The sequence below is a fragment of the Hippocampus bargibanti genome, linkage group LG03 (genome assembly GCF_051943395.1).
Source record: "Hippocampus bargibanti isolate YZ-2025 linkage group LG03, ASM5194339v1, whole genome shotgun sequence".
NCBI classification, from domain to species: domain Eukaryota; kingdom Metazoa; phylum Chordata; class Actinopteri; order Syngnathiformes; family Syngnathidae; genus Hippocampus; species Hippocampus bargibanti.
The window spans coordinates 8,274,380-8,302,056 of record NC_142736.1 but is presented as its reverse complement, the minus strand read 5'-3'; the positions used below and the strand labels follow the sequence as shown (position 1 = coordinate 8,302,056).

General features: G+C 43.8%; 1 protein-coding gene across 7 annotated transcripts in view; it reads right to left on the bottom strand.

The window, feature by feature from the left end:
* The window catches only part of nadsyn1 (NAD synthetase 1), a 147,366-nt gene that overhangs the window by 4,518 nt on the left and 115,171 nt on the right, over nt 1-27,677 (bottom strand). For 4 of the 7 annotated variants that reach the window (XR_016114424.1, XM_088991803.1, XM_088991802.1 and 1 more), the window contains 8 exons: nt 20,033-20,157; nt 19,697-19,745; nt 19,482-19,584; nt 19,163-19,331; nt 13,655-13,790; nt 13,431-13,537; nt 8,849-8,980; nt 7,807-7,876 (listed from right to left, as the gene is read on the bottom strand). Coding sequence is in view for 6 of the 7 variants with exons in the window: in XM_088991803.1 (XP_088847929.1) it covers nt 7,807-7,876; nt 8,849-8,980; nt 13,431-13,537; nt 13,655-13,790; nt 19,163-19,331; nt 19,482-19,584; nt 19,697-19,745; nt 20,033-20,157 (891 nt within the window). In the remaining variant the exon portion in view is untranslated. Of the gene's footprint in view, nt 1-7,806; nt 7,877-8,848; nt 8,981-10,942; nt 11,334-11,513; nt 11,551-13,430; nt 13,538-13,654; nt 13,791-19,162; nt 19,332-19,481; nt 19,585-19,696; nt 19,746-20,032; nt 20,158-27,677 lie in introns of those variants that run through there. The other 3 variants (XM_088991805.1, XM_088991806.1, XM_088991804.1) reach the window with 3 other exon arrangements.

Genomic DNA, 27,677 nt, shown 5'->3' with positions numbered 1-27,677 from the left:
AAATGAATAAAAAATAAATTAATCAGTCATATGTCTGTGTAAGCTCTCAGTCGTACAGGAGTGGTCCATCGATGAAAAGGTTTCTGTACTTCTTTGATCCAAGAAACTTCGTCCGCAAATTAAGCTCTTTTAGTTTGCTGACGAAGTTTCCATTCGTCGGTCTTGACATACCAACCTATGCAAAGCCTGGATTGATCACAAGAAAGCATATGACTCGATGCCACACACACTGAATGCTTGGAGTAGTATACTAAAAGAAACTTAGTTTAAAAGAGCTTAGTTTGCTGACGAAGTTTCTTGGATAAGAAGCGAAACGCCCGACACCTTCAAAGAAGTACAGATGATGGCTGAAGAAACCTTTTCATCGATTAACCAGTCATAAATAAATAAAATTATTACAATGATCATAAGGCAGATACAGACGACTGAAAAAAAACCAAAGGAAACTAATTATTTTAATAAAGTTTCAAATGTCTGTATTCACAGTTCTTTAACTTTCTTCACATAAATAAAATATTGAACATGAACGGTCCTAAACATGGCTTCCCTTGCCTACTTCTTGCTGCTAGAGACCTGGCAGCGCTTCTTTTCACAAAGCCGAGCCACATTTGGCTTGAGGGAGGAGGCAGTGGAGACTCTGAGTAAGGCTTGGACATGCTCATCAGTGAGTCTGGACCTGTACTTGGACTTATTGAAGATGAAGTTGGAGAAGAGCTTCTCACATAAGTATGTGCTCCCAAAAAGACACATGGTCCGCTTGAACATTCGGGAAAGTTCAGGGAAGCTGGGGGTTAACTCTCTCAAACATTGCCCAAACTTGTCTGCTTCTCCATTCACATCCCTGAACCTGGCTTTGAGTGCAGAGTGGCACTGTAGGTCACAGAGATAAATTTGGAACACTGGAGTGGCATCTTGCACATCAAAAGAGAATAGTCCGCAAAAATTTGAAATGTGGCTTTGTGCGTCTTGAGGTCTGCAAATCTGTGATAAAATTACCTCTGTAGCTCCAAAATGGTGGTTTGTTCCATGATTAGTTCAGCGGTTTGTTCAGCTCCACACACAAGTTTCATTCATATCAATCATGCGGGCCGCACTAACATTAATCTTTCATGTCAAGGCAAAATATTCTTTCGGGGGCCGCAGTTGGCACGTGGGCCGCGGGTTTGAGACCCCTGGGCTATGGATACCGCATGGAGCTACGATCAGTCACCTCCTCTACATGGATGACATAAAGCTGTATGCTCAGAGCGAAAGCGACAGACGCCCTGATCCACACAACTATCATCTACAGCTGCGACATCGGGATGTCATTCGGGCTGGAACGTAGTCGGATGGTGACTATTTGAAAACAGCTACAAGTACCTAGGTATACCACAAGTCAATGACAACCTCGAACTAGCAACAAGGAAAGCGGCTACGAAGAAATACCTCCAGCGAGTGAGGAAAGTCCTGAGAAGCCAGCACAATGGCAAGAACAAAACCTGGGCAATAAACAGCTATGCCCTGACGGTGATCAGAAACCCTGAAGAAATAATAAGGCGGCCAAAGGAAGATATTCAGACCACGGATGTGAAGACCCATAAGCTCCTCACCATGCATGGAGGGTTCCATCTGAAACCCAGCACCCTGAGACTTTACACAAGCCGTCAGGAAGGAGGACGGGGACTAGTGAGTGTGAGAGCCACTGTGCAGGATGAAACATCCAAGCTCCATGAATACATCAAAGAGAAGGCTCCAACGGATGATGTACTCAGAGAATGTCTCAGACAATGGGGAACGGAGGATGAGGTGCTGGAAGAGGGACCATCATGAGAAGAAAAGGCCCTACACGGGATGTACCACTGAACGATAACTGAAGTGGCTGATCTCAAGAAGTCCTATCAGTGGCAAGAAAGGGCTGGCCTAAAGGACAGCAGAGAGGCACTTATCCTGGCTGCTCAAGAGCAGGCCCTGAGCACCAGAGCCATGGAGGCACGGATATACCACACCAGGCAAGACCCAAGGTGTCGGTTGTGCAAAGAGGCACCTGAGACAATCCAACACATAACTGCAGGGTGTAAGATGCTGGCAGGGAAAGCCTACATGGAGCGCCATAACGAGATGGCTTGCATAGTCTAACGAAACATCTGTGCGGAGTATGGACTGAAAACCCCAAGGTCAAAATGTGAAACACCTCCCAAGGTGGTAGAGAATGACCGAGGCAATTATTATAGATCCTGTGGGACTTGCAATACAGACTGACAAGATGGTAATGGCCAACTCACCAGATACCGTGGTCATAGATAAAGGGCAGAGGAAAGCCGTTGTCGTGGAGGTAGCGAGAGTGATGGAAACATCAGTGAACAAGATGGCGCCCCCCTGTGTGGCTGCCTCCACAGCAGCTCTTTTCTTTTCTTGTCTACTTTTTCATTTATTTACTTTTCCATTTTTGCTTTGTCTAATTTCATTCCCTAAACCTACGGAGAGGAGATGGGCATCTTCTCTTTTGCTCATCGCCATTATTTTTTACTTTTTCACCGCTCCTGTTAACGGGGAAACCACTCGCACTCGGAATCCCATGGTTTACAGTCGAGACCAGCTACTAGCATGGCAGGCTAATAGCGGACTAGCGGCCGCCGCACCGGACATCCCCGACGAACTGAAGAGGAGGAAACGAGGATGTCGGGCCGGGAAAGATCGCCGCAAAAGAACGAGTAAATATCGACACTATCTCCCGTCCGTCATCATGGGGAGTGTGAGATCGCTCCTGAATAAAATGGACGAGCTGGCGGCGCTAACGCGGCACCAGAGGGAGTACCGCGAAGCCAGCTTGCTACTCGTCACGGAGACATGGCTATAGGCAATCACTCCGGCCGCCCACACAGAGTTGGAGGGTTTCCAACACGTACGAGCGGACAGAAATGAAGGCAGCGGTAAGCAGAAAGGAGGGGGGGATTGCTGTATTTGTGAACGACAAATGGTGCAACCCTGGGCACATCACGGTCAAGGAAAAACTCTGCACTCGCGACATCGAGCTGCTAGCCGTTAGCCTCCGGCCGCAATACCTGCCGCGGGAATTCTCACACGTCATAGCCGTGACGGCGTACATTCCCCCTACGGCAAATGGCGGCGCTGCCTCCGATGCCCTCATGACTGTTGTAAACAAGCTGCAAACCCAGTCCCCCAACGCCTTGTTCATCATCTCAGGGGATTTCAATCACGTTTCCCTGGAATCCAGCCTCCCAACATTCACACAGTATGTAACTTGTGTCACCAGAGACAATAACATATTGGACCTATTTTATTCAAATGCCAAGGATGCATACAAACCCTCCCCCTCCCCCTTCTCGGAAGAGCAGACCACAATATGGTTTATCTCCAGCCTGTGTACAATCCCCTTGTCCAGAGGCAACCAGCTGTGACCCGCACGGTCAGAAGATGGTCCACAGAAGCTGAAGACGCTCTGCGGGACTGTTTTGAGTCAACCAGGTGAGAGCTCTTCACTGAGATCCATGGGGAGGACATTGATTCACTCACCGACACCAACACACACTACATAATCTTTTGTGAACAAAACACCGTACCCACCAGGACTGTGCGGTGTTTTTCCAACAACAAACCATGGATTAAGCCCGACATAAAAGCCCTCCTGAAGGAAAAGAAAAGGGCTTTTGTGTCGGGCAACAGAGAGGAACTGAAGGCCGTGCAGATCCAACTAAGGAGGAAGATCAGAGAGGGAAAGAAGGCCTACAGGATGAAAATGGAGGAGCAGCTCCAAGCCAGGAATGTCGCTGGTGTCTGGAAGGGCCTGAAAAACATCTCAGGCCACAAAAGCCCAGTGACATTGAACGAAAAAGACAAGGACGGGGCAGATGAACTCAACCGCTTTTTCAATCGGTTTGACAAGACGCCTGTTGCCCCCGGCGCAACGTCAACTTCACGTGTAGCTGCTCCTGCACCAACTCTCACTGTGGCCTTACCCTCCCTGGCCCTTCTCACGATCAGCTTCCCGCAACTAACAACTGCCCTCCCAACCGTTGCCACACCCTCAGCCGCCACTCTGCCTCCCGGTTCCTACCTGTCTGTCACAACTGCGCAGGTGAGGAACCAACTGAGGAGGATGGAAGTGAGGAAGGCAGCAGGTCCGGATGACATCAGTTCCCGACTCCTTAAGACCTGCTCCGACCAGCTGTGTGTCATTGTCCAGCACTTGTTCAACCTGAGCCTGAAGCTGGGCAGAGTTCCACAGCTGTGGAAAACGTCATGCCTGGTCCCAGTGCCCAAGATTGCCAACCCAAAGGAGCTCAACAGCTACAGACCGGTGGCGCTGACGTCTCACCTGATGAAGACGCTGCAGCGACTCGTCCTCGCCCACCTGCGACCGCTGGCAAGCTCATCGCTGGACCCGCTACAGTTTGCCTACCAGCCCAGCATCTGTGTGGAGGATGACATCATCTACCTCCTCCATACGGCGTTGCTGCACCTGGAGAATGCTGGGAGCACGGTGAGGATCACGTGCTCCCAGCAGGATTCAGGATTTCTCCAGTGCCTTCAACACCATCCAGCCAAATCTACTGGGGGACAAGCTGCAGCATGCCGAGTCAACCAGCACCTCACATCCTAGATTACAGATTACCTCACAAACAGGCCACAGTACGTGAGGGTAAAGAACTGGGAGTCGGACAGGATTCTCTGCAGCACCGGAGCGCCACAGGGGACAGTCCTGGCTCCATTCCTGTTCACCCTCTACACCTCGGACTTCAACTACAACACCCCAACCTGTCACCTTCAGAAGTTCTCTGATGACTCAGCTATTGTCGGCCTCATTACAGAGGGAGACGATAGGGAGTACAGGGGACTGACAAAGGACTTTGTGGACTGGTGCCAGCAGAATCACCTCCAGATCAACACCGGGAAAACCAAGGAGCTGGTGGTGGACTTCTGCAGGAAACAATCCTCACCTGCACCGTTGAACATCCAGGGTTCGGACATTGAGAGGGTGACCTCCTACAAGTACCTGGGTGTTACTCTCAACAATAAACTGGACTGGTCTACAAACACGGATGCCCTAATCAAAAAGGGACAGAGTCGCCTCTTCCTACTCAGGAAACTGAGGTCTTTTGGAGTTCAGGGGTCACTCCTTAAGTCTTTCTATGACTCTGTAGTGGCTTCAGCCATCCACTATGGAATTGTCTGCTGGTCAGGCAGCATCACCACCCGGGACAGGAAAAGACTGGAGCGCCTTGTCAAGAGGGCCAGTTCTGTACTGGGCTGCTCGATGGACTCTCTGGAGGAGGTGGGCAACAGACAGACGCTAGCTAAACTAAAGGCTATGATGGACAGCCCCACCCCCTCCTGCCCACCCTGACAGCACTGGGTAACTCCTTCAGCCAGAGACTATTACACCCGCGCTGCAAGAAGGAAAGGTACCGCCGCTCGTTCCTACCGACTGCTGTCAGGCTTTGCAACTCTCAATGATCACATGTGAAAAAAACAAAACAAAACTGGACACTTGTAAATATGGGTTGATGTAATATATTAAAATGCATTTCTTATTCTTGCACTATGTACAGTTTTTTTTATGGAACGGTTTTGCACATTTACATTTGCACAGTATACAGTTGACATTCTTATATTGTTATGCTTAGAATATCTTGTTTTCTATCCTTTCACCCCCACCACAACCCCATCCCTTTTCAATTGCTGCTGTGGACTGCAAATTTCCCCATTGTGGGACGAATAAAGGTTTTCTGATTCTGATTCTGAAAGAAGGAACATGAGAAACCCCGAGATATATCAAGGGCTCAGGGAGGAGCTTTAGAGACTGGAAGGTAAAGGTGACCGTTGTGCCTGTGGTGGTCGGAGCACTCAGGGGTGTGACCTCCAAACGAGACGAGTGGTGACAACAGATAAAATAAAAATAAACTACCAAACATATAAATAATGTTGAATAAGAGAGTGACGCAGCTAAGATTACCTTTTGAAAGAAATAAAAAGAGAACAGAACAGCATTTCCGTGACCTTAGCGAATCAGGGCACATAATATTAGTTAGGCATCGGCAAAAGAGAGGTGGCGTTTTTTTCACCTTTGTGACATAAAAAGGTGACTGTGCAATTTACGTTGTTCTCTTCTGACGGGACCGGAGGGCGAGCAGACATACTCTTTGAATGTCCTAAAGAGGTGTTTCGGGAGAGCGAGAGAGTTGTTCTACACAACATCGAGTACTGTTCCTGGCTAACATTACTGTACATCCGGATTTCGCTGGCGTTACACGGTCTTCGGCGGCTCGTTTCGACATTATTCTGGCCAGGTCTTTTGTGGAGTTGAGGTTCGACCCAGACAACACACAGTATTAGCTTCGCTTCTGGGAAGTGTATTCCATTATGGTGCCCTGAATTCCAGAAGAACGGGAAAAGGGGTGCAGTGGTGGTGACCAAATGAATACGTATATTGGATTGGATTCACTTTACCGTTATTAGTCTCGCAGTGGAGGAATTGACATTTTACAGCAGCAAAGTTATAAAACGAAGATGAAAGGAATGAAAGAAGTAGACAAACAAAATGCATGAGCTGCTGGAAAGGCAGCCACTCTCATGGCGCCATCTTGAAATCAAAAGAACAAAGGAAAAAAACTAATAAGACAACACGGACAATATGACAACACAAAGATAGTCATTCATCTTCAGCACTTTCTGTACCCTCTTTGTTTCATGAAGCAGTTCTAGATGAGAGGAGAGTATCCTTTTCACCAGTTATCATGGACATCATGGTGGAATGTGCACATCTGCTACAAGCTAAATGTTGAACGCAAATATGAAGCTGTAGCATCCATTGACAAAAAGAGATTGTCTTGCGTCTCCTGTCCCACGTAAATCCGGTTTGATTATATATCTTTATAGACTGTTTTGACTCTTGCAAGTTGTTTACGTAGTGTGTTATTTTTGTAAAACCAATGTAAATAGGCATGATTGTGTTCAGTTAGGCCAGACTGAAGAAAACAAAATGAAAAAGCACTCTACACCAGTGTCAAAAAGGGTGGTCACCAAATTTAATTTGCTTTAAGAGACAACAAACAAGAGTGAAATTAGTTTTTTGGTTCTTGTTATAACAATTTTGTTGTCATATATCTATGTTCAATATAAAGTTCTCTTATTTTTACAACTATAGTCTTGTTTCTTTGCCTACGCTACACCCTCAATGTTGGTATGTTTGGCTCCCGTGAATCGAACTGGCCTAAAGAGAAACCCGTTGTCGGCACTAAAATGTTTCGTCACTGTGATATAATTTAAAAACAGGCGTCATACTTGTTACACACCCAACTATGAAAGAGTTACACCTGGACTGGTCAAAGACAGCCAGCAACACAACTGGCGGAGCGCGGAGTATGGTGGGAGCATCTTTTATCCGACGCATGAACCGGAAGATGAAAGAATGATGCTTCAAATTAACTGCCTATTTCAATCACAAGCAATGTGCTGCAATTTATTAATTTGGGATTTTGTCATGAAGGTAATGGTGTCATGCATGTCAGAGCAAATTTGATTACTTCAAAAATGGTATTGTTTATCAGCATTTTTTTCTGCTGAGAACCCCAGGATGATTATTCGTTTATTTTATTAAAATATAATATATAAAGCCAGAAGGTTATTGAGTTTGTGTGGCTTTCTGTAAAACAATACATTTTAACATTAGGGTACTCTTACAGTGACGGAGTTGCTGTTACGGACATCCCTAGCAGAGAGGTGAAAAGTTATGTGGCCCACACAGGAAAATGTTTTAGGCCCACCAAACACTTTTATTTTTGAGAACAATTCTTAATTTCATACCTCATCTGTCTGGGACACCTGTCCGTCAGTCAGAGGCTCTAATTCAGCTGTGGGTGGAGCAGCCAGGATTCTGTAAAAATATTAAATGACTAAGAAACTGAAATATTGATATTCAAAATCAAGGATGGGCAACTCTAGTCCTCAAGGTACTCATTTTTTCATGTTTTAGACGCTTCTCTTCCCAAACAACATGGGATTGTTTTCGAGAGTTGCCCATCACTGCTACAAATACATTACATTGTTGGGTACACGATTTTAGGGAACATTAACGATTTATGAAACATAAACGCTACATATGCTAATGTACTCCTAGATGTAATTACTTAAAATCTTTTTTTTTAAATCATGTCTTCTTCTTTTCCCTTCGGCTTTTGCCTTCAGGGGTTGCCACAGCATCCTCCATCTAACCTGGTTTTGTGGATCATTTTCTTTCACGCCAGCTATCTTCATGTCCTCTTTGACAACATGCATAAACCTCCTCTTCGGTCATTCTTTCGGTCTCCTGCCTGGCAGTTCAAGGCTCATTACCGTTTCTGATAGTTCTTATATGAACCACATTGTTCAAAAGAATTATGTTGTTAAAGTAATGAAGTTGAGAACATGATTTATTTATGTGTATGTTGTTAGTTTCCCCTAAGAGAAGGTGTCATAGTCTTGTCTGGATGCACGACAAATAGTCAACATGCCAGTTTTGGCTCATTTGGTACTATCAAGTACTATTGTAATGAAAAAAAAGTATTATTATTAACTGCATTTTGCATTCAAAATGCAGTCAGTAGAGCCAAAAACTGATGATGTGAATAAAGACAGACCATGAATCTACTTTCACCTAATTAAAGCAAGTGTGATGGATTTAGTTCGTGAAATTACTCAACTCAAATAATTTGTCTGTGTAAGCTCTCAGTTATACAGGAGGGGTCCATCGAGGAAAAGGTTTCTTTAGTCGTCATCTGTACATCTGTACACCCTCAGAGAAGTACAGATGATGGCTGAAGAAACCTTTTCCTCAAGCAACTCAAATAAGTCAGTCAGCAAACCTCACCTTTTCAGAGCTGTGAGATGGAATTTGTTCACACAGTATTGTAGGAAGCACCTCAGGTCAGTTTTGCTAATGCCTCCAATTGGATTAATGTCAGCACTGGAGCAGTCATACTTTGTAAAATAACCTGTCAGACTGAGAAGAGAAAATATTCAGCGCTTGTAAATACAGCTCAGTAATTCACCAGAATATACAATATTTTGGTAGGTAATGTACAGTAGGAGCAATAACAGGCACTGCCCAGTCAGCAAAGGCACCTGCCCCAGTTTCAGTACAGGTGCACGCACACACTAATTCTTGTGCACAATTGTTGGTGCACACACACAAACTAAACGTGATAGAGTAGGATTGTTGTGACAGTCATTATTGCCGAATAATTGTCTTAGAGCAGAGGTCGGGAACCTATGGCTCGTGAGCCATATATGGCTCTTTTGATGATTGCATATGGCACGCCGATAATTCTAAATACAGATTCTCGTTTTTTCGCCATTCATTTCCTGTTGGGGCTGCAGTTGGCGGAGAGCACAATTTTGATTGGATGATACACATGCAAGCACACGCACGCAAACACGCACGCGGCCACTTTTCAACAAAATGTCAGAATGTATTATTTAAAATAACTTTGTGATAGTACTCACCGTTAACATGAATGGTATTCCGTTCCTCGTGATTGGTAAATATCCAGCCAAACGATCGGGTCCATAGGCGAAGTTACTGCTAGCGAGCCTGCACACGGCTCATAAGCTTCCACACTTGCTATCTGCAATATACTTCTCGCAGAAGTATATTGATGCTAATGTTAACATGGGGCTTGTTAAAAATCACTGGCATTCGACTGTTTAATCGATGGAATTGTTTCATTGCAAATTAGAATCAGAACATTTTCTCTCCTCAAAGGCGAATGCTCTGGTGCATTCAAGCTGAAGTGTACTCGTCTGGCTCATTTAAAGGGGCGTTTACCCGTTTCAACATGACGGCCAGTATCATCCAATCAAAATTGCGCTCTCCGCCAACCTAGGTCAGTGTCATCCAATCAAAATTGCGCTTTCCGCCAACTGTAGTTCCAACAGGAAATGAACAGCGAAAAAACGAGAATATGTATTTAGAATTATCGGCGAGCCATATGCAATTATCAAAAGAGCCATATATAGCTCGCGAGCCATAGGTTCCCGACAACCATCTACACTGTAGAATCTATAGTGTAGATGGTTGTCGGGGTGCTCAATACGTCGATCACGATCGATCAGAAGATATGGTATAAAAATGAGTGGGGGAGCTGGACCAAAGAAGAAAAAAAAGTATCACTTTCATATGGAATGGGACTTTTTTTCACGATAACATTTTCAAAGTGCGTTTGTCTTGTCTGCCAGTTATTAGCGTGAACTCGGGTAATGGCAAACAATGTACAGAATTATGTTAGAACCGCATATGTAGATATGCGGTTATATATCATCATAAGTAGCAAAAATCGTCAATATATTTCTGAATAAATATAATGGGTAGATCATTTTGACTTGGTCATTTCAAAAGTAGCTCCCGTGTTGAAAAAGTGTGAGCACCCCTGCTGTCGATGGTTGTCTCTCTATGCTTTGCGATTGAGTAGTAACTGGCTCAGGATGCCCCTTGCCTACTGTCCAATAATGGCTGGGATAGCATTGCCCGGAACGCGTGTCAGGATTAAGCGCATCGGGGAAAAAAAAATGAATGAATTATTTTGATTGGGAAGGAAACACGAGTGCCTGGGAAAAAAACAAGCGCCATGGTAGAACATGTACCTGTAATTGGAAAACGGCATAGCATTGGAGTCATGAGTATTGTTGCCTCACATCAAGAAGTTCCTTGGTTTGATTGAAGCTTAACATGATTTTTAACACAAGAGATTAAATAGGGTCTTTCTGAGTGCCGTTTGTATGTCTCCCAATGCATATGTGAGTTTTTGGGTGCTGGTTTCCTCTTAAGATAAAAACATTCACGATACATTTTCAACCATTTTTATGGCACAGTGTAGAGCAGGGGTCCCCAAACGTTTTCTTGTCAGGGCCACATAACTTTTCCCTTCTCTGATGGGGGGCCGGTGTTAGTTTGTAACAGAAAAAGTGTGACGATCGTAGGGGAGCTTGAAAATTTTATTGTTTTCCAGAAAGCCACACATAACCAAATAACCCTTTCCAGGTTTACAGAAAAAAAGTCAGGAAACAAATAATAATAATATTAATGAAATAAATAATAACTAAATAACCCTCTCTGAGTTCTTCACAGAAATAAAACATGAAATAAATAACACTATTTATGAAATAAATAATAACTAAACTATGTGGGTTCTTCATAGAAAAAAAAGCCATGGAACATTAACTTTCTGTTGTGCCAAGCACAATCTTAACAGATAACAGTTCAGCTCAGTTGTCAGGGCAGAATCTCTCTGACACCTTTTGTAGGTTCCAGTAGGCTTGTAGACACCGCTGTTTGCAGCTTTCTCTCATCAACTTCCCTGTGAAAACCACAAAGGAAGGAGGTTGAGAAAGTGAACTAAGTGATACAGCACCGACACAGCACGATACATTTCACTACCAGTATGGTTGTAAAGATGGATTTTATCCCAGTAGATTTTATTATGATTATATTTGTTCATGCTCAGAATGACTCATTCAAGTCAGACAAGTGAGCTTACCTATGTATGTTCATCAGTGTGAACTGTGGGCCTGCATCTGGTTGGTGAGAAGTTCAATATCAGGTTTCATTCTAGTTACAGCCAGTCTCAAGCACTGATGCAAATGTTCATCTGTCAATCTTGATCTCATCGGAGTTTTCAGCAGTTCCATGCCAGAAAAGGTTTTCTCGCAGATATATGTGCTGCCAAAAATTGTGGACATTTTCATTGCGTGTTTTTTGATGTATGGATGTGTCATTTGGGAGGGCGGCTTAGAAGTCAATGAGACTGTTGGGCTTGAATGCGTCTTTCAGGACATCACAGTTTTGTAACTCAGGTCCAACTTCTCTATGGTTTGGTACACTTGGTCAAAAATATCATCTCCCGTTGTAGTCCCTTTGAGATTTTGGAGGGCTGCCAGCTCCTCGCATGTCTCAAAGTTTGTGCTAACTCCACAAATAAAAATGAGCAGTTGCGCTGTGTGATGCACGTACATGCTCTCGTCCAGTGCTAATGAAAAAAAGTCAAATGCTTTCGTCTTCTGCTGCAGCTGGGCATGTACATTAATCGATTTCTTCACCACGTCTGGTGATTGTACTCGCCGACAAACTTACGGCATGATATCCATCTTTCTTCTCGGGACACAACACCTCCGCGACAGTATCCATACATTTCTTCACAAACTCTCCGTCCGTGAGAGGCTTACCACTGCTTGCTATCAGCTTAGCAACCTGAAAGCTGGCCCGAAAGGATGCATTCTTCAGCTGAGCTTGGAGTACAAATGTATTCTGCTGAGATAGTAGTCCACTTTTCGCTTTGAGAGTCTGTCTGCTCGTATTTGGCCTTGCAAGCTATCGTACTTGTCTTTGTGATGGGATTCATAGTGTCGGGAAAGATTGTATTCTTTGAATGCCGCCACCGCCTCTTGACAGATGAGGCAAACAGCCTTTTCTTTGCATTGAACATAAAAATAATCGTTTGTCCGCTGCAGGTTAAATACCCTGCATTCTGAATCATTTTTTCTCTTACCTAATCTTTTCGCCATTATTCCGTTCTCTCTTTGACAGGAAGGTTTATAAGAGAAAACGGGTCTGGGACCAAATAGAGCGCCAAACTGAGCGCACCTGAATGTACCACCGGACTCCCCTCCACTTCCTCATACGTCACTTTATTGTGTCGCGTCGCATTGTGACCGACTCCTTTAGCGTTCTATTGTGAGCAGGCGTGTTCGTATTGTTCAATCACGATTATAAACAACATACATTGATTACACTGATTAAAATAGGAACAGATAATGATCTAAAACCGACCTTTGACTTGTGAAAGGATTTTTTATTTTCCTGGAGGCCAAATAGGAAGAAAAAAAAATCTGAAATCATTGTTCCCTTCGAAAGCATCTCTAGTATTGTCAGGGGGCCGGGCCAAATATGCTGACGGGCTGTAGTTTGGTGACCCCTGTTGTAGAGCATGGGTCTCAAAGTCCAGTCCACAGGGGTGCTTTCCTGTATGTTTTCCATTTCTTCCTGCTGCAACAGACCTGATTGAAATGACCAGGACCGTTATCAGGTCTCTGCAAGGCTTGCTGATAAGCTGATCATTAAAATCAGGTGCAGCAGTGAGAGATGAAAAACGAGCAGGAAAGGAGCCCTCGAGGACCGGAGTTTGAGACCCATGGTGTTGAGACACAAGATCTGTGTATAGAGAGTTACTGAATTTGTGAATCAGGGTCCTGTCAGTTTTATAACTGACAGGGCCTCACAAAATTAAGTAAATGTGAAAGCGGTATGTCCCTAAAATATCTTTTCATGGAGAGCAAAAACCATGGTGCACTCAACTCAGTTGTTCTAATCTTCTCCTCGAGGATGGATTAAATCCAGTGAACAGAAAAAAACAATGATCAGAGGTAATACCAAATTCTGCAGAATAATCAGTCATTACCTCTCGTCAACATTAGCTGATCCAAGCACCAGTAAGCCACCTGGTTTTCCTCGACTCCACAGACTCAACTGGGCGAATAGGTAAGCCATGACCATCCTTACTCTTGCCTATGAACACATTAGATTTACACAAACATGTTGTGTCCACAATAAAAAAATAAGTGAGTTACAACAAATTATATCTGTTGGTAGAACAACCAAATGCAGCGTCTGTGTCAGACAAACCTGGACATTCTGTAGTGCCAAGTTTTCCCTATGGCTTCCTCCATTGGCGCTGAATTGAGGCAACCTCCCAGTAACCAGTGAAAAGATGCCCAGGATACCTTTTACTGCCATGTCTATATTAATGCTCAAATGTGTGCTGAAAAGCAAATAATTAAAAACATTATGACATATAATATTCTAAATTATAAATTCATCCTTCTGAAGTTCCTCCTCAATCAGTATCAGGAAATCTTTAATCGTCCCACAATGGGGAAATTTGCAGTCCATAGCAGTAATTTGAAAGGGAATGGGGGAGGAGCTGAAAGGATAAAAAAATATATTGTAAGCATAGTAAAAATGTCAGAAGACTGATATGTATACTGTAAATGCGCAAGAATGCTTCATAAAAATTGTACATTTTGCGAGTATCAAAGAAATATATATTGATATAAGTAGCTGTATTGTATCAACACATATTTACAGTGCAAGAGTCCAGTTTTTTTTTCAACGTGATTATCGAAAAAAAGAGCCTGATAGCAGTTAGTAGGAATGCGCGGCAGTACCTCTCCTTCTCGCTGAAGGAGCTACCCAGTGCTGTCAGGGTGGACAAGAGGGAGTGGGAGGGGGTGTCCATCATAGCTTTTAGTTTAGCAAGCATTCATCTGTCATTTCACCTCCTCCAGAAAGTCGAGCGAGCAGCCCAGGACAGAATTGGCCCTCTTGACCAGCCGCTCCAGTCTTTTTCTGTCCCAGGGGTGATGCTGTCTGAACAGCAGACAATTCCATAGTGGATGGCTAAAGCGACCACATAATCATACAAAGTCTTAAGGAGTGACCCCTGAACCACAAAAGACCTCAGTTTCCTGAGTAGGAAGACGTGACTCTGTCCCTTTTCGATTAGGGCATCCGTGTTTGCAGTCCAGTCCAGTTTATTGTTGAGAGTAACACGCAGGTACTTGTAGGAGGTCACCCTCTCAATGTCCGAACCCTGGATGTTCAACGGTGCAGGTGAGGATTGTTTCCTGCAGAAATCCACAACCAGCTCCTTGGTTTTCCCGGTGTTGATCTGGAGGTGATTCTGCTGGCACCAGTCCAGTCCTTTGTCAGTCCCCTGTGCTCAGAATCGTCTCCTTTTGTAATGTGGCCGACAATAGCTGAGTCGTCAGAGAATTGCTGAAGATGACAGGTGGGAGTGTTGTAATTGAAGTCCGAGGTGAACAGCAATGGAGCCAGTACTGTCCCCTGCGGCGCTCCAGTTCTGCAGAGAAGCCCGTCCGACTCACAGTTCTTTACCCTCACGTATCGTGGCCTGTTTCTGAGGTAATCTGTAATCCACAATGTGAGGTGGTGGCCCACACCGGCATGCCACAGCTTGTCCCTCAATAGATTGGGTTGGATGGAGTTGAAGGCACTGGAGAAATCGGAGAACGTGATCCTCACAGTGCTATGACATTCTCCAGGTGCAACAGAGCACTCTGGAGCAGGTAGATCAGTGGTGTCCAACCAGAGGCTCGTGAGCCGCATGTGGCTCTTTGGCTGCTTCAATGCGGTTTCCGGGCATTCACAACAACTAAAACGCCTCGCCGATGGCACTTCCATTCAAACGTTTCTGAATACACAGAACAAACAGCATCATCAATCCCGCTACTTGATTGACATAGAGGGCAGCCAATCAGATGACGGGATCACCACTCGTGCAGAAATCTGTGCTACGTGGTAAAAGCTAAGTCAATCGCAATTGACCAAGAGCCAGCAGATCGTTCCCAAGTGGACTGTGAATGGTGGAAGGAGGAAATTGGGGAAAAAAATATTTGTGTGTTTGTGTTTTTAGGTTGCATTTAAGTTCGGGCACTCCCACTGTTGCTTGTCGTGCATGCAATGTTCGTGTGTGCATGGTCACGTGTAGTATGTGTGTGTGTGCATGTGTGAGTGTCTGTGTGTATGTGCGTCTGCGCATTGTGTGTGTGCGTGTGTGTGTGTGTGTGTGTGTGTGTGTGTGTGTGTGTGTGTGTGTGTGTGTGTGTGTGTGTGTGTGTGTGTGTGTGTGTATGTATTTGCATGTGCGTGTAGCAAAGATCTCAGCTTTCAATTCAGTTGCTCCCTCGCTCAGCATTTCATTCAATAGGGCTTTGCTCCCAATCACTGGTCATTCTGCACTTCTCAAAATTCAAAGGTAATAGGCTTATCTGTGGAAATCATAGCAGCATAATCCTTCTGGCAAAGTTTTTTTCCCAGGATGTTGCTTAGTCGTGCCCTTCCAGCTATCACAATCTGCCACCATACCCCAGCATGCTGGCTTTAGGTCCAATCACTCCATGACCAACCACATCTCTTTCATTCGTCTGCTGATATAGAAAACCCATGAATTAATTCAAGACCACCATTTGTACATTGGATTCATTGATCTGAAGTCCCTCTTTGACAGTACATCCCACTCCTCACTGTGGAACATTTAAAACCCTCAGAGCACCACCCATGATCATTGCCCCGTTCAAGCTTCTCTACAGCAACACAGAGAGCAGTGTTCATGATAACGGTATTGAATCAGAATGGTTTAGCAACTCTCGTGACGTTCGCCAAGGCTTCATGGTTGCTTCTGACCTTTGTAACTGCGTCACTGACCATTTGATATCCAGGTTCGAAGAGTGCCTTTGGCAACTACCACCCAACTGGACTGGAGTACGCTGATGACACCATCCTGCTCAGAACAACCCACAGCAAGGAGGCATCACAGCTCGATTTTCAAGTGAGCTGGACTAAAACCAAGTTCGTGTGTATCGGTTATGGACCAGATTCACAACCATTTGGTTGCCGCGGTGTAAAGCCTGTGAATAATCTTGTATATGTGTGGTCCATGGTGACAGACTATGGAGACCTTAAACCAGAGATTATTACACCCGTGCTGCAAGAAGGACCATTGCTCATTCCTACTGACTGCTGTCAGGCTTCTTGACGTGGAAAAAAAACTGGACTCTTGTCCAGTAAATAGCACAGCCACCTAATGTTGATGCAATACATATATCAATATGCCTTTTCTTTGATACTTGCACTGTGTACAGTTTTTTTTATGAAACATTTTTTGCACAGTGACAATATACACCTGATGCGTATATTGTAACTGTGTGTATTACACCTCAGACTTCTGACATTATTTATTATGCTTACAATATGTTGTTTTTTTTCACACCCCCCAATCCCCATCCCTGTCATGATCTTGTTGGCGTCCAATGGGTGGCGCTGTCGGCCCCGCCTGCACCTGCACAGGTGCTGGTCATCCCGATCAGTGGCAGACTGCCACGTTCTGATTGGCGACCAACGGGTAGCGCTGTCGGTCCTGCCTGCAGCCGCGCAGGTGTTGGTCGTTCCAATCAGTGGCAGTCAAAAGGACTACCGGCACGACCATTCGGTGTCGGGTCATTGTATGCAATTGGATGCATTGTGCATGCATTGTATGCTGTGCATGTATTTTCTGCACCCCGTCAAGTTTGTTTCATCTTGGCAGACTTTTACTCTTGGTTTTCTTTGATACTTTGTATTTTTCTGTTCAAATGATTTTGATGTTTTAGATTTTGTTCCTGTTGACTTTATTTTAATACAATTTCTCAAATACAACCTGCTGCTCCCTCCTGGCTGCTTTTTTGGCATCCACAACTGCCATCACCACCTTGCAAACCATGACAATCCCATTTCAAATGTCCTCATTGTGGGACGATTAAAGGCTTTCTGATTTCTGATTCTGATTTGCAGACGACCTGTGGCAGCATCCACTCTGTAGTTTCGTTACAATGTGATGTTCTGGATTTAGAACTCTGCCATACTCTGCAACCGACTTTATGGTTCAGAAATATGATCTCTGAACAATACTCTTGCCAAAACATTTGATGGCTTCGGTAGTAGGGATCTGAGAACCCTTCAGAACACCATTTCGCCCCAGCGAGTTACCAATGAAGGCCTTCAATTTCTACACGTGCCCTGCCCAAGCATCTTCATTGGTCGCATTATGCTGTACCCCAGGGGTCGGGAACCTTTTTGACTAAGAGAGCCATAAAAGTAAAATATTTAGAAATGTTTTTCAGTGAGTGCCACGCGCGCGCACATACAAACGCTCGCGTGCGCGCGCGCACACACTCGCACGCACGCACCGCCACTTTAACAAAATATCAGAATGTATTATTTAAAATAACTTTGTGATAGTACTCACCGTTAACATGAATGGTTTTCTGTTCCTCGTGATTCGTAAAAACCCAGGCAAACGATCGGAATGAAGTTCAACTTGCCGGTCAGGAGGTGAAGTTACTGCTAGCTAGCCTGCACACGGCTCATAAGCTTCCACACTTGCTATCTGCAATCTACTTCTCGCAGAAGTATGTTGATGCTAACGTTAACATGGGGCTTGTTAAAATGTCACTGACATTCGACTGTTTCATTGATGGTATTGTATCATTGCAAATTAGAATCAGAACATTATCTCTCCTTTAGGACGGCGGAAAAAATCATTGGCACCGCCCTACCCACTCTCGAGGACTTGCACACTGCAAGAATCCAAACTAGGGCGCGGAAAATCCTACTGGACCCTCCGCACCCTGCCCACCACCTTTTCCAGCTACTCCCCTCAGGCAGGCGCTACCGATCCATGCGCACCAAATCCAGCAGACATTTAAACAGCTTCTTCCCCCAAGCCATTAACTCTTTGAACTCTTTCAACAGTAGCCAAAATGGAACTGTATAGTGCCACTTAGCAGTTTTTTTTGACAACGATACTAGTGCAGCGTGTTCTACCGGAAACAAATTCCTTGTGTGTTCTACATACTTGGCAATAAAGATGATTCTGATTCTGATTCTCTAATGCTCCGGTGCATTAACGCTGAAGTGCACTAGTTGGGCTTATTTAAAGGGGCGTTTACCTGTTTCAACATGACGGCCACTATCATCCAATCAAAATGGTGCTTTCGGCCAACTGCAGCCCCAACGGGAAATGAACGGCAAAAAAAACGAAAATATGTATTTAGTTTTATCGGCGAGCCATATTTAATCATCAAACGAGCCATATATGGCTCACGAGCCATAGGTTCCCGACCCCTGCTGTACCCGATGATTCAGCAATGCTTTTCATCTGCCCCCGGACCAAATGCTCCAAGAGTGATCATCAGGGTTGACCCTAAGGTGGCAGACTTGGAATGACCACAAGGAAAGCCTCACATCCAATGGCTTTACATTGTTGAGGGTGACCTACAACAACATGCACTTGCCGCGGAGGTGTAGCGCAGCTGTCACAAGATCACCAGCTTTGGTAAAATCTGGTGCATTTCGTCAGCTGAACACACAACGATGAGAACCCATGACCTTTGATGCAGCACTAGTCAGTTAGTTTCACCCAAAAGGCACAGATGGCATTGACAAATGTATTTCTGTAAATTTACCATTGCGAGGACACGGTTGTTCTGTCTCTTTGGAAAAGTCACATACTGGTTTTCTGCCATGCGTAATGAAAATAGATTACAGTATGTAAAGATTGTAATTTTTGTATACCTCCCAATTTGACTCGACAACTCTTTGGCACGATTGCTAGTGTCTGCTGATGAGTTTTCACTGCCCATATAGCAAGTAGTCAAGATAAGATGACAGAGCTCCCTTGGTTGCCGAGGAAAGTAGGTGTTATCAACGACTAATCTGCGAACATCTTGCAGCACCTGGTTATCTAAGAGGATGGAGAGATCAAAGGAGAGCATTGCTTTATTCCGCAAAGTAAAACTGCTCATGGAAACCAATACATAACGTGCTTAACAATGAATAATGAAGTAACATTGACCACAAATAAAATGTGTGCATTGAATGAAAAACTACTTACCACCATTTTCTACAGCCTTGCAGACGAGCACACACATTGAGTAGACAATACAGGCAGCAGAGGAGCTATCAACGCCCCCACTCAAAGGCAACAGAAAGCCTGCCTAAGCGGTACAGTAAAATGATCACATGAAAATTAAGTCAAATTGCTTGCTCACAGGCAACATTAAAAAGTAAGATGCACTGTGATGTTTCTACTTGTGCTGTCAAACTCACCTGTCCACTCCTCCTCAGATAATCCCACAGCCAGCAGGCTGGCCCAAGGCTGGAAAAAAACAGAAACAATCAGAGAAGTGTTGACCTGAACAGTTGCACATACCGCATGCAATGATGAAAAGATTTCTTCAGCCGTCATCTGTCCTTCTTTGAAAGGTGTCGGACGTTTCGTTTCTCATCCGAGAAGCTTCGTCAGCAAGCTCTCTGATTAGAAGCGAAACGTCCGTCACCTTCAAAGAAGTACAAATGACGCCTGAAGAAACCTTTTCAGCGATGGACCACTCATGTACGACTAAGAGCTTAAACCACATGCAAGTACAAAAAAATTATGTGTACCTGATTTCTTCCTCTGGTGTATGCAAATTCCATGTCATTGGTTGGCAGATGGGGAGGCAGATATCATCGTTAATGGATAATGAAAAGTCTACTTTGATCCTATAACACTGTTTGAATTCACTGCCCTGGGCAAGAATAGTACAAAGAACAACAATATTATTACATAGGTCAAAGTGTTCGTTGTCTACTTCAAATTTGACCTGTAATATTTTGTAAAAGATATTTAGGCTGGTTCAACAGATCTGTGCGAAAATATCCTCACCATATTCCTCATTACAGACCACTTTCTGAATTGAGAATTGTTTGTTTTTCTGCAGTTCCTCAATGATAAGGCTGCCAAAGCTGGGGCTTTTGTTTCAAACACCATACATCTCGCTTTCCCATGTATGGCATGGCTGCTTGATACATCAAGCTACAGGGGCTTGTTGAAAATTTGAAATTATGTGTATTGAATGCACTGAGGTCGTTGTTCATGAACAACACTCATAGGCAGGATTCCAACCACAAACCATTGGGTAAATGGGAAAGCAACTCTACCAAGTGAGCTAAAACTATGATAATGAAATGCAAGAAATAATGCTGAATTGCACAGTGATTCCTTTCTATATTATACTTTGATTATCACACCCTTAATGGAACAAGAAAAAAATGTTCAGGAAAAAAAAATGCTGAATAACTCAGAGGTTTTGTACATGGCTGGAGCTTGATTGGTTCCCAGCACTGACATTGCCTAATGACAGCATATTATACCACGTGGATTGGCCGTGCATCTTCTCAACCACGCCCACCACCCCTTCCATTTTATCAGGTGTGTTAAATAAATGCTGAATGACTCAAGAGGTTTTGTACATGGCTGGAGCTTGATTGGTTCCCAGCACTGACATTGCCTAATGACAGCATATTATACCACGTGGATTGGCCGTGCATCTTCTCAACCACGCCCACCACCCCTTCCATTTTATCAGGTGTGTTAAATAAATGCTGAATGACTCAAGAGGTTTTGTACATGGCTGTGGCTTGATTGGTTCCCAGCGTTGACATTCCCTAATGACAGCATGTTATACCACGTGGATTGGCTGTGCATCTTCTCAACCCCGCCCACCACCCTTCCATTTTATCATGTGGGTTACTATTTCAGGGTCTAATCAAGTATCAGCGTTGAGAGAGAGAGAGAGAGAGAGAGAGAGAGAGAGAGAGAGAGAGAGAGAGAGAGAGAGAGAGAGAGAGAGAGAGAGAGAGAGAGAGAGAGAGAGAAACATATGATCTTAAACACAGCGAGCCCGCGTGGGGATATACTCGTGCATCCTACAGCATGCACCGTGCATTCTGTGAATGTACGGCGCACACACACCGCTCGTGTGTGTGTGTGTGTGTGTGTGTGTGTGTGTGTGTGTGTGTCTGTGTGAGAGAGCGTGTGTGTGCGTGCGCGGCTGAGGGAAGTTTGCATGCTCGTGCGAGAGACAGAGTGAGAGCGATAGAAAAGAGAGAAAGAGAATCACAAACTGTACATTGCTAGAATGAGAAAAATCAATCAACATATACCTCATGTCCCTGTCATGTTCCAGAATTATCCAGATAATGTATGACAAATGTAAACAAGGATAATATTTGCAGAGCGTCTGTAACATTGCTCAAGTGCTCGACTGATCATATTCCTGGGGTCTTCTCTCATTTGGCTGTCCAAAAGGACGGGAAGCTAATGAGTTCCTCCAAATACATGCCATCATCCTCAACCGTGAATTTATCCAAGCAGGGAAAAATCTGCATGTGCACGGTTGTCAAACCTACTTTCAGACGTGATTATCGAGAATGTATTGGAGTAGTCAGCGAATGACTGAATGACTACCCCTTAGTACAGTCTAGCAATCGTCACCCTAGCTTCTTTTGATGGACTGACTGGGTGGTGGAACACTCGACGGAATTCAGCAAGAAAAACTGTGAAGGAAAATCAGAGTTCAGATTTTGCATTGCTCACTGCCATAGTCTAACCCAGGCATGGGCAAACTACGGCCCGCGGGCCACATACGGCCCGTTAGCCTTTTTAATCCGGCCCGCCGAACTTGTCCAGATTATAGTAAAAAGAGTGTCTGAAACTCGTGACAAAAACGTAGCGGACAAAAGGGCAGACAACTCTGAAAAGTTGACTGCCCCACTTTTCACAACTTGAAACACGATAGGACCAGCAATCGCAATAAAAAACAAATGGCACAAAGTATTAAGTTTTTTATATTAATTAAGGCTGTACCGACCACTAATGTTACCTTGCTTAATTTACGGTAAATGTCCAAAGCTACAGATTGCACTGCAGTAGTCAGTGTCACCATGGTGCACAATGCAATGTTTGCATTGCTTGCTACGAGCCACTAAGCCCCTTTCATAACTCTGACGTATACTTTACAGTCACGGTTTGACATAAATTTACGTTTTTTAGCGTCACACATGTTGTTAGCTTCTTTTGAATCTTTCTTCTGGGCTGAGGTTCTGTGCATCTATTTTGGAAAATGATATGCAAATGCACAACCTTATAACGCTTGCGAAAGTCCGGAAGTAAGAAGCAGACTTCTGATTGGCTGCCGTGCAGAGTATGCAAATTTCAACTGCAGGTAGCCTAAGTCTGTGTGCTTGGCGACGGTACACGTGTACTGTTTGCGCGTGAAGGCGAGGGCGTCCGTGGCGAGTTTGTAGAGCGTGCGGTCAGGACACCCCATCCATGATTTTGCGGAATTTAACACAAGTAGGTATTATTCAGCTTGAATATTTTGTTGTGTAATAATATGTTTTGAATGTTGAAAGTGATTCAATTTTTCAATAAATGTTGATTTCTTAACATTGCCCCTTCGATTGAAACATATTAAAAATAGACGCAATCTTGATAAATCACAGTGCATATGTTATTTTAATCTATTTCCATTTCCTCCTATCAGTATCTGCGAATTAGTATGTAAATGCAATATCTTGCATATTCCTTGAGACAAATTTATTAATTGATCAGGGATATTTTTCACATTTGAAAGAGTTAATGAATTGGGTTGTAGTGTTCTTACTATGCTGTGCTTTGTACACACTACATTTAAAGGACAACCGGCATCATTTTTTTTGTTTCCTACTGAGATCAGAAAAAAACGTTTTGTAGCATCTAAAATACCCAAAACACGCAGGCTGATATTTTTAGTCAAATGAAAAACACCAATACAAATGACTTCAAAATGAATCCGGAAATGGCCAGTTTCAGAAGGTCCCACACCCTTGTTCGTGACGTCACGCCAAGATTTCTTGCCTTACTCGAGAATCAAAACAATGGCTTCAGATTCGGAGAAGATGCTTTCTTGTTACTCATCCAGTTATGAATATGATTCAAATAGTTCTGAAGAGGAAAGCATAAATGTTTGCAATTGATTCAAGGATTCCTCCCATTTCAATTCGAGCCGTCAATGACAGCAATGTAGCACCCAGAAAATGCAGAAGATTGCGCCCAAGCTCAGTTGGAAATGGGCTGATTTGTCAGCTGGGAATTTGTGTCAGCGAATATCAAATAGTTGTCTTGGTGCAACACACAACGATTCACCATCGCGTTATGTGTTTTCCTTCTAATTTCGCCATCAACACGGATCAACACGAAGTTTTCAGACCAAACAAAGTACCCAAAATGCATTGTGTGTCGCTTTCTCGGTCAGGGGCGTTCCAAACATGGGGATCGTCATCAACTCGAAAACAAGACTTCATGAATATTCAGCGCGAGTTTTAAAACGTAAACTATAGCTATATGCTGTGGAATCTTTGTAAAATACACTTTTTCAGCATACGAGCTACTTATAAAGACTACCAAGTCAAAATGATCTACCCACGACAAAAATGCAAAACATAATTATTTTCAAATGTTTTAAGGATTCTTTGTATGTACAATGTATGTTGATGTACCTTGCATAACTGAATAAGCCAATATTGCACAACACACATCTCATCTCATTTTCCGTACCGCTTATTCCTCATTAGGGTCGCGGGGGTTGCTGGAGCTTATCTCAGCTGTCTTTGGGCACGAGGCGGGGGACACCCTGAATTGGTTGCCAGCCAATCGCAGGGCACACAAGTCACTCTCACACTCACACCTAGGGACAATTTGGAGTGGTCAATCTGCCTGTCATGCATGTTTTTGGAGTGTGGGAGGAAACCGGAGGACCCGGAGAAAACCCACGCGGGTCCGGAGAAAACCCACTCGACTACTGGGCCGCCTCACAACACACATAACTACATATACATAACATAATAAATAACTATTAACATTTTTTTTGTAATTATCTGAGTTTACTTTGATGACTTGCACTGAATTGAATCAGCCAGGGATGCATAGTCCGTACAGTAGCTGCTGACAGCCAGTCTTAAGCACATTTCCAAATGTTCGTCATTCATGGTGGAACGGTATTTGGACTTAATGATCTTCATGTAGGAAAAGGCTGACTCACGTAAATAAGTGGAGATGAATAATGCAGTCAAGGAGGTAGCACATTTCCTCATGTTGGGGTACTTTCCTGTGTAAGTTACAGAACTGTCCATGAGCCCTGGACTTCAGCAGTGAGAACACTCACAATCTCAGATGTCTTTCCACATTTGCTAGGTTAAAACCTCAGCCATGGCTTCACAGCGCCGTGTAACTGTATATCTTGACAGCTGCAGAGCTTTCATTGAAGATAATATCTCTGAAGAAGGAGTCAGCTGCTTCAACGAATGCTTCTTTTACCATGTCTCCGTCTTGGAAGGACTTATTGTTTTTAATGATGGCGTGACTCACCCGGAACGATGCTTCGGTGGCGGCTTTCGCTTTTGAAGTATGTTGAGTGAAAAATGACTGCTGTCCGGACAACTGGGATTTTAGTTCGTCCATCGTTCTCTTTCACAGCTGGCTTTTCGGCGGAAAGTCAATGTCGTATTTTCCATAAACAGTCCCAAAATGGCGCTCCACATTTTCCCATTCCGTATGAAAGTAATATGTTTTGCCCCCTTACTTGGTCCCGCTTTCTCACTCATTTTGATCACCTTATGTTTTAGCAAGGGCTTAAAATCTGAGGTAATTCGCTGACTTGCTTGTAAATTTTGCTGCGTTTAGCGCCGTTGTTTATGCATGCACGGCGACCTAAAGGTAAAAATTCAGTTCTGAATGGTTGCCCTGTATGTCAATCAAGTGTAGTTTGATAGGCTGACAAATGTTTATTTTACTGTTACGCTGCGATCGACCAGTACTACCTCCGCGATCGAACAGTAGATCGCGACGTAATGAGCACCCCTGAACTATGGTGTTCGTCGCAGAGCTCCGTGAGTGTGGTATCCTGTTGTCCCAGTAGTTGTCTTTGACTGGCCAAAGCTTTAATGATTATATCAAAATCTATGGGATCCTTGACTGAATTATATTATTATGGTCTGGAATTATCCATATTATCACGGTTGATGCCACACATGTGGACTAAGGTAAGATTGTGGTATTAAAAGGTTTATTAACAAAACAAAAATCTGTAGTGCTCAATTAATCGTATATTGAAATGTGGGAGGGGACTGGAGTGCTCAGAGGAAACACCGCGAGTTATCAGAACCCTCCAGCATAGGGCTATACCGGAGCCGCATGTGGCTCTTTCACCCCCCTGCTGCGGCTTCCTGCAGGTTTAGAAAATAAATAATGAGTATTTAATTTAATGTATATTATTTTAGTTTGTTCGTTTTTAAAATGTAATTCTAAATTTGAAGATTATGGTGATTATAAATAATACAAAATAAAACGTATTCAAATTTGTTTCTCGCTCATAATATACGTCACAACCATCGACAGTGGACGTATATCCGGTCACAACCGCCAAATTGCGTACAATTTCTTGACTTTTTCGACCCCCCTGGTAGGCCAACTATGGATAAATCTAAGAAAAGAAAAATGTCTGAAGAAACAGAATGTTTAATGATACGTGGGCAGATTCGTTTGCCTTCACTGCTGACGAGACGGGTTTACCGGTATGCTTAATATGTAATGAGAAGTTAACAAACAACAAAAAGTCAAATGTCGCAAGACATTTCCAGAAAAAACACACAGCTTTTGCTCAAAAATATCCGGATGGAGATGAGAGAAAAAGCCGTTTCGGAACTGATGCGGAAGGCTGATCAGAGCAAAAATCATTTTATGAAGTGGAAGAAATCTACAAATTCAGCTACATATGCTAGTTTTGTGGCCGCTCAGGAAATAGTCAGGCACGGGAAGCCGTTCGCAGACGGAGAATATATAAAAGAATCATTCATTAAGATGTCAGAACATCTATTCACAGACTTTAAAAACAAGAGTGAAATTGTGCAGAAAATCAGGGACATGCCCCTCTCTGCCCCTCTCATCAAAAACAGACATCGCTGACGCCTGACAGACGACAGCTTACAGTCCCGTGTGAAGATGAAGGTAACGTCATACAGCCCTGATGTGCAGAGGCTGTGCGCTGAGGTGCAGGAGCAGAAATCACATTAACCAGGTGATAAATATTGTATTTGCCATTTTGCAAATATTCTTATTTTTTCAAATAGACATTGCTCAATCCATCCTGTGTTCTTCCATCACCGTTTGGTTCGGGGCCGCCACAAAAATAGACAAAATCCGACTTCAACGGACAGTTAGGACGGCGGAAAAAATCATTGGCACCGCCCTACCCACTCTCGAGGACTTGCACACTGCAAGAATCCAAACTAGGGCGCGGAAAATCCTACTGGACCCTCCGCACCCTGCCCACCACCTTTTCCAGCTACTCCCCTCAGGCAGGCGCTACCGATCCATGCGCACCAAATCCAGCAGACATTTAAACAGCTTCTTCCCCCAAGCCATTAACTCTTTGAACTCTTTCAACAGTAGCCAAAATGGAACTGTATAGTGCCACTTAGCAGTTTTTTTTGACGACGATACTCGTGCAGTGTGTTCTACCGGAAACAAATTCCTTGTGTGTTCTACATACTTGGCAATAAAGATGATTCTGATTCTGAGTATTATATTTGAAAATAATCTTCAACCCAAAGTATTTTTTTCCGAGTTTCAAATGTTTTTGTTGCGTGCATGATGAAAAGATGCAGTGTTGTCGTCATTTTAAATGTCAAAAGGATTTTGTGGCTCCCAGTGTTTTCCTTTCTGTGGGAACTGGGTCCAAATGGCTCTTTGAGTCGTAAAGGTTGCCGACCCCCGGGCTATACTAATACCAACAAGCGTTGAAGGTAGAGAAAAGGAGTCAAAACATATCAGGAGAGCACTCACAAACTGTGGGTACCCTCAGTGGTCATTTAACAAATGTCAGAAAGAAAGAATAGGGAATGAAAACAAAAATTCTGAAGATACAAAAAGGAGAGGAGTAGCAGTACCTTACATTGCAGGAGTTTCTGAAAAACTACAAAGAGTCCTTTGCCAACACAAAATTCCTACTTATTTCAAACCGATAAAGACTTTAAGGCAAAAATTAGTGCATCCAAAAGATGGGCTGCCAATTGAAAAACAAAGTAATGTAGTTTATTCAATACATTGTAAGAATGAAAATTGTAAAGAGCAGTACATTGGGGAGGCGGCCCGGTAATCGAGTATCCGGGATCTCGGTCACGACCCATAGCTCGTGACCATCAATGAGGGTTGGGACATAAATCGACC